Below are 11,565 nucleotides of genomic sequence, written 5' to 3'. Positions count from 1 at the left end.
CTGGGGAGGGAGGGAGGCTGCACACAGGAGCCCTCCTGGGACGTCACCCCAGAAAAGCGTGTGTCCCGGGGGCAGGGGGACAAGGGAATGGTTTCCTTGAGCAGCGCGTGCCAGAGAGGAGCCCGCAGAGGTGACGAGCGCACGAACGTGCAGCCAGCCTCGGCTTGTCCTCCCCGGGGCCGCGCTCCTGGTCTTCGCAAGGCGCAAAGCTTTCTTGGGGACCTATGCGCGTGATAAAGCCACTTCTGCGATTTGTTTTGCACTGGATTTGTTTTGCATTGTAATAAATAGCGTGTCTGAAATGACCCATTTGGACGATTGCTCCAAATTCCTGAATGGAGCTGTTGTAGTGTGACCAAAACGCCTGTTTTATTAGGCTGCACAAAAAAACGGGCATGTGCCTCCTTCTAGGTCTGCCTTGCTTTTCAAGACAGAACAGCCTGTTTTTGTACTGAAGACGGACCGACCCCTTTGAGAACTGAGCAAAACAAAATTCAGTTGAGTCCTGTTCTTAGATGTAGTGTTTGGCCGTGGAAGAAAAAAAAAATGTGAAGTGTTTCCATTGAAGAAAGGGTGTCCCCTCATCATGTCTGGCCTGAGAGATTAGAAATGCTAGTATGCAGAGATACAAACAACTCCGCTTTTGAATGTACACTTGGGAAGCATAGTACGTGGGAGTTTAATGCTGATGTGGATCTTCACAGGAGACTAAATGAGAGAGAGAGAATTGGAGAACTGGGAGCACCTGAAATCTGGGGGCTTTCACCAAAGGTTCCTGACCCAGAGTAAGTAACATTGTCTTGTGGTTGCCTCCCCCACCTTTCTTTCTGGGACCCTTGTGTGTAGTAGTGTCCCCAAATAAAGCTATTAATAATTTCATTACTTCAGTATATTTATAATTTCTATTGTGTATCTTATGTCAGGCCAGAATAAAACTTTACTTACTATGTCAGTTAAAAACATTTAAGTATTTAGTTGCCCTAATTCTACTCGCTTTGGTTTTCTGTTTGTTTTGCTTTTTTAAGGAAGTCCCGTTACACACATCAAAAAATCACTAGACTGATATGATCAGTTCATGATATTTCATATAATCCCAAAACACCCCTTGGAGAAGACTCTCTTATGTTGTCAGTCAAATTAGGATTCTTTAGTAGCGTTTTCTGAAAGTGACTTGTATATTTTAAATTGGCTGCTTAATGGTTTAATTCATGACTGACTTTGACTCAGTCTCTGAATCTGTACACAGTTGGTCATGTGCTTGCTTTTGGATAATTAAATGATCTTTGCTTTAGATCATAATAAGTTAAACTCTTTGTTTCTTCTCAGTTCTGATGAGCATACTCCAGTGGAAGATGAGGAGGCAAAATCTAAAAGCAGCTCTTCGGATTCCAGCTCAGAAGGTATTTAATTTTTACTATCAAAATAGTTTACACATTAATAGAACTTCTCAGGCTAGTGCCTGATGGTGTTATTTGCAGAGAAGTTCATTGACTTCTTGTAGATTCGGAAGCAAGCATGATACCAAGATCCAGAAGGATTTATGAAGCTAGACTGTGCTCATCTGGTTTGTAACGCTCTCTTTCAGAAGAGAAGAAGAAGAAGAAGAAAAAGAAAAAGAAGAGAAAATCATCAAAAAGGAAACGCAAAAAGCATTCTGAGGACAGTGACAGCGAGTCCGACTCTGAGCTGAACTCCAGTGGTAAGAAAACAGCTTCTCTTGGTGTGTATCATCTGAAACCTTCTCCTGTATGTTTGCAGTCATGGTCAGTAATACGCCTGCTTTTTGTTTGGTATCTTCCTGATGTCCAGAGATTTTGTTTCAGTTGCTTAATCCGCATTGTGAAGAATAACCTGTAGGAGATTTTGGTAATTGTGTCCATATCTGCTTTCAACTTTTAACTTCTTCGTGTTCTGTTTAAGAATCAAGTGTAACATTTTCCTTGTCCCTCTTCCTCTTCTGATTTCCTTACCGCCTCTTACACGTGAAAAAGCCTGTTTTTGCACTAAGCGATCACTCAAATCTTTCCTTAATACACCTGTAATATAGAGTCTTTCAACTTATTACAGCAGTCTTCTAGTGCAGAAGCATCGTAGCTCCAGCTTCAATGCATGAGGTTCGGCCATCAGGGAATGATACCCTGGCTGTAATGTAGGCCATTAGTTTTCAGGTCAAGTGTGGTAGGAAGAAACTGGAGCAGACTGTGTGATACTGCATGTACCTTCTTAAGCATTATTTCTAGGGGTGCCCTGATAAAGATTTTTTAGGTCAATACCAATGGCTGATTATTAACCAGCCCTATTGGCCGATACCGATCCGATAGCCAATGCACAGCCCAGCAGCTTGAAGAGCAGTGTCCAGCTGGTAAGTCTGTGCAGGGGAAGGTATCTGTGGGAGGGAAGGGATGTGGAGGGGCCAGATTGAGGCTGCCACGGTGAAGGAGGGAATGCGGCTGGGGCAGGGGCAGGAGCTGCCTAGCCAGGGCAGGGCAAAGCCACAGGCCAGGGGGTGCGGGGTGGGGAAAGAGGGGTTGGGCTGGGGCTGCTCTTGGGGTGGTGCTGGGAGGTTGGCTGCGGTGAATTTTGGGGTGGCTGTAGCCTACCCTGTAGTGCTGCTACCACCCACCCCACCTGCGCCCTGGCCCTAGCATGCAGCAGGCAGTCCACCCTCACCCTAAGCACAAATCCAGTAGCACGTCCCCATGCCTCTCCTGGAGTTGTGCACAGCAGCAGGGAGCCACCCCTCAGACAAACCTCCCATGGCTCCATCCCACACCACCTTCCACCCCGGTTGGGCCATGCCTGCCCCGACCCCACTCCCTACCTCACAATGGGGGCCTCAATTTGTCCTCCCCTCCCCCATACCTCTTCCCCCCACACCCCACAGACTTACCAGCCAGATGCTGCTCTGCAAGCTGCCGGGCTGCATTCCTGGCTGTGTGCAAGCTGCAACTGCACACGCATGCGACATTTTTCAGTGACATTATCGGCTAAACAGGCCAAAAAAAGCCAATTGCCAATAATGTAAATTTTCCTTTTATCAGTGCTAATGCAATATGGACCAATATATTGGTGCATCTCTAATTATTTCAGTCAGGTGACTGCAGTAAATAGCCAGGAAGGTGACTCCCTGTTTTAGTGCCTAGTGCTGATCTCCAAGTGCTTTTGAGGTGCAGTGCACTGAGGGAATCCAGGGAGCAGTTCTGTTTTCATCCTGTGCTTGGCCACTTTGGAGATTTGCTCAGTGCTGTGTACCTTGTAGTCTCTTAACTGAGCTTTGTAGAGGGGAATTTATTTCTTCCAAGACTCAGCACACATTATATTAATACAGTACTTTATGATCTTCTGATTTCTTTTTTCAGATGAAGATAAAAAGAAAACCAAGAAGAAGAAAAAGAAGCACAGAAAGTAAGGGACATCTCTATTGAAAGTGCTGCAGTTTTGATTCCTTTAGGGGGCAGCACCAAAGCTTCCACCTCTGTTTCTCTTATTAATAGCAGCCTAAGTGCATGTTTCAGCTTTAAACATGCTGAAGCTTAGTTAGCAAAGGACCCTAATCCAGACTTGGAAGAGCTGCCTCCCCAAAATGGGGTTATGTCACTTGTGATATCACATGTTGGATCAGGGTGTTCTGGGACTTATTTAACAGTTAAATACCAAAAAGTGGGAATTCAGATTTATTCCCTTGGTGTTAAAAAAACAACAACAGATTTCTTCAATCTGGTCTTCTAGCCCTTTCCTGCCTCCCCAGTAGGCCTGTTAAGGAGCATAGAATCATAGAAAATTAGGCGCGGAAGGGACCTCGGGTCATTTAGTCCAACCCCCTGCTCAAAGCAGGACCATCCCCAAGTAGATCATCCCAGCCAAGGCTTTTTCTAGTTGGCTTTTAAAAACCTCCAAGGATGGAGATTCAGTAACTGCTCTGGGTAGCCTGTTCCTGTGCTTTACAACCCTTCTAATGGGAACGTTTTTTTTCTAATATCTTACCTCAACTCCCCTTGCTGCAACTTGAGACCGTTGTTCGTTGTTCTGTTATCTGCCACCACTAAGAACAGTCCGTCCTCTTCCGAGCTCCATCCTCTTTCGAGCCCCCTCCCCTTCAGGTAGTTGAAGGCTGCTGTTAGATCCCCTCAGGCTTCTCTTCTCCAGGCTAAATAAGCCCAGTTCCCTCAGCCTTTCTTCAGAAGTCATGACCCCCAGCCCCCTCACCATTTTTTTGCCCTCCGCTGGATTCTCTCCAATTTGTCCACATCCTTTCTATAATGGGGGGCCCAAAACTGGACACGGTACTCCAGGTGTGGCCTCACCAGTGCCAAATAGAGGGAAATAATCACTTTCCTTGATCTGCTGGCAGCACTCCTACTAATGCAGCCCAGTATGTCATTAGCCTTCTGGGCAACAAGGGCATACTGTTGGCTCATATTTAGCTTAATGTCCACTGTAACCCCCAGGTTATTTTCTGCAGAGCTGCTGCTTAGCCAGTCAGCCCCCAGCCAGTACTGGTGCACGGGATTGTTCTCCCCGAAGTGCAGGACTGTTTGCTTCTCTTTATTGATCCTCATGAGATTTCTTTTGGTCCAATTCTGCAATTTGTTGAGGTCTCTCTGAATCTTAGCCCTACCCTCCAGCATATCTACTACTTCCCCAGGCATAGTGTCTGCAAACGTGCTGAGGGTGTATCCCATCTTCCAAGTCATTGATGAAGATATTAAACAAGACCGGCCCCAAGACCAACCACTGGGGCACTCTTATTTGATACTGGCTGCCAGCTAGACATTGAGCCATTGATTTCTACACTTTGAGCCCAGTTTTAAAAGCAGGCCCTGCTGGGATATGAGCCCAGTGTCTCCTGTGTACCAGAAAAGTGCTTTAACCAACTAAGCATCTCTAACTTTGTAATAGGAAAAAGTCGAAGAAGAAGAAGAATAAGAGAAGTCGTAAGGAATCTAGTGATTCCAGCAGTGAAGATTCGGAGGATGAAGCGCTTCAAGGGGAAGATCTCTGGATTGAGAGATCAAGTAGGTTCCTTCAGTTCAAAACTCCTGGGTATTCTTTTCAGTGACATGGCTCATATATTGACACTATATCTTGACACTATATATTATTGACACTGTAACTGACATGATTTTTTTTGTCCTGTATTTTCAGAAAAATGAAGAGTTCCAATTGTAATCTTCCTCATTATTTGTGTATTGCAGAAAATACAGAAGCTGACAGTTTGATTGGGCCAGAAGCTCCAAAATCGCATGCCTCACAAGATGACAGGCCTTTGAAGTAAGCAATCGTGTGCAACTTACACAAACAGATCATGTCAACTAAATTAGCACAAAAATTGCCTTTCCACCTTTTACCTGGTTTCACTATGCTAAAAAATGTCTTCCTGGGCTTGTTTTAGTTGTTACTGAGCTGTCGTATACTGTTACAAGATGGTAAACACTGCTGTGAGGCAAAGGAATGCTTTTACAGAGACTTTAATTTCAAAGCTGGGCTGATTCTTTTATTCCAGTATCAGCAAAAACACTCTGTTGCAAAATTTAACATTTGTTACTTGTGTTGCAACAGAAGGGCAGAGTAACTATGTACCAGTATCTTTCTTTCTCCTAGTCCCTGAAATGCGGTGACTGCATCCTGGCTTACCATTAAAGCACATTCCCTATTGTTGCTATTACTTAGATTTCTATCCCCTTCTATGCAGACGGGCTTAAAATCAGATTTGGTGAGCCAAGTAGCTCTTATTAGGGGAAATTGCTATAATGTAGAAACAAACCAGAAAGCAAGAAATACTGGGAAAGTAATGAGAGGACTGGTCATGGCGTGTAGAGAAAAGGGCACTCTTTTTGTTTTTAACTCTTGTGCTCTCCCTGAGTTGGCACTGATGAAATTCTTTTCCTGTCTTTAAGTTATGGCCATGCTTTGCTGCCTGGTGAGGGTGCAGCTATGGCAGAGTACGTAAAGGCTGGAAAACGCATCCCCCGAAGAGGTGAAATTGGCTTGACCAGTGAAGAAATTGCATCATTCGAGAGTTCTGGCTATGTAATGAGCGGTAGCAGGTAGGTTTCTCAATGTGTGAGGTTGCCTGTAGCTTGAGAAAACCAAGGCCTTGTGCCTTTTTTTTTTTTTTTTTTTGCCATGCAGTGGGTGGGGAATGGGATTCTAAACTAAGAGGGAACATCTCCCAAATCAGTTGAAAGAAGAAGAAAAGTTGCAGCTTGTGAGCACTGTGCGAGCATGAAAGTTAAATTCCCTCTCACTGCAAATCTAGTTACGTATCACTGGTGACCTACAAGAAGTCAGTGATACGTGTGGGGGGTTTTTCCAGAGGGGAAAATACTTTGCAACCCTTCCTCCCTTGATTTTCTTACACTTGAAAATGAGCAGGTTGCATCATTGTACGTCTGATGTTTAGACCTTGGGGGAGGGTCAGCGTGGGGCTTCCTGACAGCTTAGTACAGGTTGGTATGTTGGCTTTGCACCAGGTGGTAGGGAAATGTTCTGTGGCAGATGAGAGATGCAATGTTCTTGTCCTCAGGCATCGGCGAATGGAGGCCGTGCGTCTGCGTAAAGAGAACCAGATCTACAGTGCGGATGAAAAGAGAGCTCTGGCATCTTTCAACCAGGAGGAGAGGCGGAAGCGAGAGAACAAGATCCTGGCGAGCTTCCGGGAAATGGTCTACAGAAAAACTAAGGGCAAAGAAGACAAATAGATATCCTTGTGGGTGGGCAGCACTGACTGCAGTACACAGCAGCTAACCTGCTCCTGCAATTTGCAAGGAGTTGTCCAGTGGTATAGTGCCTTCTGTCTGACCTTCCGGCCCTCTGGAATAGATTGCTTGTATCAAGGAAGTACAATTACTCATGGATAGTTTGCTTGAACAGTTCATTCCCCAGCTGCAGGGAACTGCCATAAGTGGCAGTACAGAATCTTGGGTAATGAAAACGAGCAGCACAAAGGGAAGGTTTGTGATCATAGTGATGGAAATGTGCTGTATTAGAGAGTGAATCGGACACAGCAGACTGGCACCATCTGCCTCAGGAGGGACGGGTCACCCGCTGGTGATATGGATAAATGCCATTTCCCATTTATTTTGACCAATGGCTGTAGACTTGTCCATCATAAACTGGCTACTTGTAGTAGCAAAACCTAGGGAATTCCTGAGCTTCTGTTTAGGAGCTAAGTTTATTGATTTATTACATATTTCTCACAGGTTCTTTAAGTATCTGCTTTCGTTTACTTATCTTTCTCAGAACAAAACACTTGGATTGTTTGTACAGCTACACTTGTATATAGAAATTTGTAATTAAATATGGATCGGCTTCCATTACTTGCAGATAATTCTATTGCAATCACTGTATGCTGTCAAAGTAGTAATGTTGAGGGTTACTACTGACCTAGAACCTACAAAAGCCTGGGGGCTGACTAGCTGGCCTCCTTTTGAGGTATGCTGTACGTTGATCTCAGTGTAATAATAGAGCTGGTAGAAGCCCTGGACATACAGAGGCAGGAACTGCAGATGCCTATTTCCATTCTGAATTTCTTGGTTCTTGGAGACATTCCAGAACTAACCCTTCACTTTACTTTAATCTGGGACCTTGACTTCCTTTGTCTGAGCAATATTACATTGCTTTTAAGATCTGTGTTGGAACGCGTTTTCCAGATAATGCTTATTCAGTGTAACCTTACTGAGTCATCATCAGGCATGTATTTGAGAATAGCACTCTCTTTATATGCTTTAATTTACGCTTCCTGAATTTATTTTTTTTTAAATAAAGCATTTTTCTGAGGCTTTTTTTTTTAAATCCCTGGGTTTGGTGTGCTTGTGGTGGAAATACTTTATATGTTTCTATAAACACCTACAAAAAATCCGATTACCACTTTCACTGGTGTTTTGTAACCTTTGTTTAATCAAACATTCAACTGAATCTAGCTGTTTTCCTCCCTGTCAGCTCGGCTGGCCTCAGCTCAGTGACTGAAGCCAAGGCAGCTCTGTGTGAGTTCAAGGGTCTTTCAGGCAGAGACAGTTGGAAGGTCAGGGCCTTCAGGTAATTACTGTCAGCTTCACCTGAAGTTAACACCTTTTCACTTATGAATGTATTAATCATGTGTAAGATATAAACTACTGTTAGAGAAGAAAAGGTCCCTGTCCATCCTGTCACCCCCCAGCACCTCCTCCGTCACACACACACACTCTCATAGTGTGCCTGTTCTGTCTTTAACAAAACACTGCCAAGCCTTGAGCATCCTGGAAGAGTGGATTTTTAATCTGCAGTATATACTTGTTTAGAAGGTTATGCTCTCCATGAGGATCATTTTGCTTTCAATTATATCCTTGAGCCACTTTTCCCGAAAGCGACACCGTCCTGGTCTAGGGCAGAAAAGGTAGGACACGTGTTAAGAACAAAGGTCACAATTAGGTGAAGACAAAGTTCAGGAGCTATGAGTGACCTTTGAATGCAGGTTGGTTTTTGTCTTGGTAGCACATAACTTTCTTTTCATAAAGCCAGCATTAATCTATGTGACTGGTGGAGGTGGCTGTGCCATGGAGTCTATCAGTGCTAATTAGCACGAGTTAGGCTGGCTAGAAGTGACTAACAAGATTTTACCCCAATTTCCTTAAGTTAGAAGGACAAGGGTTTTTCAGGAGTTGCGCTAGTCAACAGCAGCCTTTTCTGCTGCCTAGGAAGCAATGTCCTGAATTATGCTGCTCTTAAAATCCCTATTGAGACTGATAAGGGGAAGCTACAGCAATGTGCTCCAATGCAGCAGCTCACACCACAGCCTACACACACAAGAGATCAGGTTCTCAGCCCTACTTTGCTCCCATCATGCCAGGGAGAATAAAAAGGGCCTGAAACCCTTTGGAGGGCGGGGAGGGTAGTCAGTAGATACAGGTCAACCAGAATAACTTCACACCATCATCACCACTCAGTCTGGGGGGGGAGCAGGGACAGTAAGGGCATAGCCCTGGTGGGACTATTGCCAACTGGTATAATGTAGAGTAGCCAACCAATGCTGGAGCTAAGACTGAGCCAGACAGAATTAGCAAACTAACTGACTCCTGATAGCGGCCGTCACCAGTATACCGTTTCTAATGCAATCAGGATAGCTGAAATCAGCCATGTTCTAAGCACATCTTAAATAGTTTCATTGCTTAAAAAACCTGTAGAATAAAATATACCTGTGAATCAGCCTATTGGATTCCAAGATGAAGAACACCTCAATGGGCAAGTTCTGCAATAGATGAAAGGACAGTTTTCACATTTGCTATAGCACAATTTCAAAGTAGGGATTTAATTCAACCAAAAAATTCCACGATTTTGGAATGCTTTGCATAGCGGGACAGCAATCTACCGCTATATAATTTGATAGGCATTAGAATAAGTGTCTGCTTGCAGTTCTAACCCTCCATGGAGATTACAAATCAGACATTGGAGTAGATCATTGCTACTGTGTTACTGAATGCAAAACTTTCAGAAACTGGAAACACTCTGGATTGGACCTAACCAAAAGGGCAGACATTAAAAAAAGAGTCAAATGTATATCTGGAAACTTTATTTCTTTGGATTTGCAGCCATGTGATTATCTCCTCCCCCTCATGTTAAAGAATGCATATGGGTGGATAATATAACATCAGTTAGAAGAAATCAGTAGCAGACACAAAGACTGAGGGTAAGGGGGAGCAAAAGGTCATTAGCAGAGGGAGAGATTCAAGCCATAATCTTGTCTGGAAAGGACATTGAAATAGTGAAGTTCAGAATGGCGCAGCTAATTTCCAATGTGAACTCTTGCAGAGTAATCATTTAAACTATGGCTTTCTCTCATTCCACAGAGCAAGGGAAATTAGATTTCTACTGCTACATTCTCAAAGGGTGATTGAGTGTTACTTACAGGAGGTTTAATGTTGGAGATCTCTACAATGAAGTAGATGCATGCAGTCGCTTGAGGGATGGGCTTCCTGCATGTCGGGATGCTCCAACGGACCCGGTAATGGTACCTCTGGCTGTACTTCAGTTGTTCTTCCTTGAGGAAATCTGACCAGTGAAGCCAGCTTTCATGGAACTCCCAGGTCTGCTGAACACACACCACACTGTAAGAGATCCCCTCTCGCTGGGACAGCTGACTTAAGGGAAGTGCTAAAAAGAGATCAAGTCACTTTTGTTTAACACTGTTAAGCAAATCATGAATGAGAAGGCACAAGGAAGTTAAAGGGCAATTTGGACCAGAGGAAGAGGGAATGTTTCTTGTGCCCTTGACAACTTCTGCCACCTGTTACTGTGACAGTTAGGGTAACAAGGTTCAGGGAAGAATTACATGCACAGAGAACAATGTCTACACTAAGGGATGGTGGATCAAAGTACAGGCTTGGTGCTGCAGCGCTTCTAAGGCAGCAGATCGGGCAGGAGAAGGGAATTGGAATGGGAGGGAGGGACCTCCGCTGTTACAGAACATGCACAGTGCTCATTTTCAATACTACAAAGCTGTGATGCTAGCCATGGCACTCCGAGGGGGAATCACTGGCTGCAGAAAGCTGTATACCTTTCCACACTAGTTCAGTGGGTCCCTTTGCTTCAGGCAGACTTGCATCCTTTTTTGATTGGTTCTCAAGCAGAGAACACCACAACACCTTGGTGGGGGCTCGAGATTCTTTTAAGGGCACTGCATAACATTAGCGCTGTTCAGCTTGCAAACACCCATATGTGATTTCACAAGATACACCCAGAGATTTCAGACAGGAATCCATAGTGTCAAAGCCACCCAGCCCTGTTGTGGGCTTTCTGAGTTCCTTGCAACAGCAGGATTGCTCTGGTATTTTTCCATAGTCTAAAATGGAGTGAGAGCTGATGGATTCTGAGCAGGGCCTCAAGTCTCAAAATGTTGAGAACTGCTGGTCATAGCAGTGGTCTGACTGCCCACAGAAACTCGTGTGCAGTGAAGTAGGCTGTGAATTTACAGTGCCCTACCTCCCTTTGTGGGTGCTGTCTAGTACACACTGAAATAATCTGGGTGCAATCAGTTTGAAGGAAACTACTAAACCCTTGCTGTACACTTGGTGTCCATAATGCAGAGTAGCTGCAACAGTGGGATTTCACACCTGAGTTTGGGGCACATCTCTAAGCCCCAAACTGCTAACCCCAGGACTTTGGGATTAGCTGGTAGAAGCAACCAGCATGTGGAAGACACCCAGGAGTGGAACAAGAAAGGACACATGAGCCAAGAGGAAAGGGTTCCATTGAGTAGAGCACTGAAGTTGGGAAAAGGGTGGAAAAGAAGCCCTTCAGAAGCTCTGGAAGGGCTTTGGGAGCTGTCTGGAAACAGAACTGACTCCAGATGAGCTAACTTTCAGCCTGAAGCAGGTTTTCCAAGCATGTATGCTGTTAGGCTGTGACAACTGAGAGTCAAGCTGAGAAGCTGAAACCCCTCCAATGCACAAACTGTAAGGATCAACTGCTTCACAGACACAGGGATCAAGGGCCCTGGGTCTGCATTTGGGGTGTCTCTGTTATCCAGAGCAGTTGCTTCAGAAATAAATTATACATGAACTATTGAGAGCAGGCCCTGAGGGTGCAGTC

At 44.6% G+C, this 11,565-nt stretch overlaps 2 protein-coding genes across 6 annotated transcripts in view; one reads left to right on the top strand and one right to left on the bottom strand.

The window, feature by feature from the left end:
- The first annotated feature begins 255 nt into the window (after positions 1–255).
- On the top strand, positions 256–7,779 carry NKAP (NFKB activating protein). 2 transcript variants are annotated; one of them, XM_006028491.3, is made up of 8 exons: positions 260–785; positions 1,327–1,400; positions 1,586–1,699; positions 3,360–3,405; positions 4,900–5,015; positions 5,196–5,271; positions 5,898–6,047; positions 6,527–7,779. In XM_006028491.3, the coding sequence occupies exons 1-8, from the start codon at positions 610–612 to the stop codon at positions 6,699–6,701; spliced, it is 927 nt and encodes a 308-aa protein (XP_006028553.1). In that variant the 5' UTR covers positions 260–609; the 3' UTR covers positions 6,702–7,779. The 2 variants fall into 2 exon arrangements, with proteins under 2 accessions (XP_025065699.1, XP_006028553.1); XM_025209914.1 differs by lacking the exons at positions 3,360–3,405; positions 4,900–5,015 and having other exon boundaries at positions 256–785.
- A 132-nt stretch (positions 7,780–7,911) lies between these two features.
- Positions 7,912–11,565, bottom strand: part of AKAP14 (A-kinase anchoring protein 14) — an 8,209-nt gene continuing 4,555 nt past the window's right edge. For 3 of the 4 annotated variants that reach the window (XM_025209916.1, XM_006028490.2, XM_025209917.1), the window contains 3 exons: positions 9,884–10,066; positions 9,174–9,226; positions 7,912–8,360 (listed from right to left, as the gene is read on the bottom strand). In XM_025209916.1, coding sequence (XP_025065701.1) covers positions 8,276–8,360; positions 9,174–9,226; positions 9,884–10,066 — 321 coding nt within the window. In that variant the 3' untranslated portion in view covers positions 7,912–8,275. The remainder of the gene's footprint in view (positions 8,361–9,173; positions 9,227–9,883; positions 10,067–11,565) is intronic. The other variant, XM_025209915.1, reaches the window with a different exon arrangement.

This window comes from Alligator sinensis, unplaced genomic scaffold, assembly GCF_000455745.1.
Source record: "Alligator sinensis unplaced genomic scaffold, ASM45574v1 scaffold157_1, whole genome shotgun sequence".
Classification (NCBI taxonomy): domain Eukaryota; kingdom Metazoa; phylum Chordata; order Crocodylia; family Alligatoridae; genus Alligator; species Alligator sinensis.
Note: the sequence above shows the minus strand (reverse complement) of the source record. Positions and strands in the feature narration are given on the sequence as shown.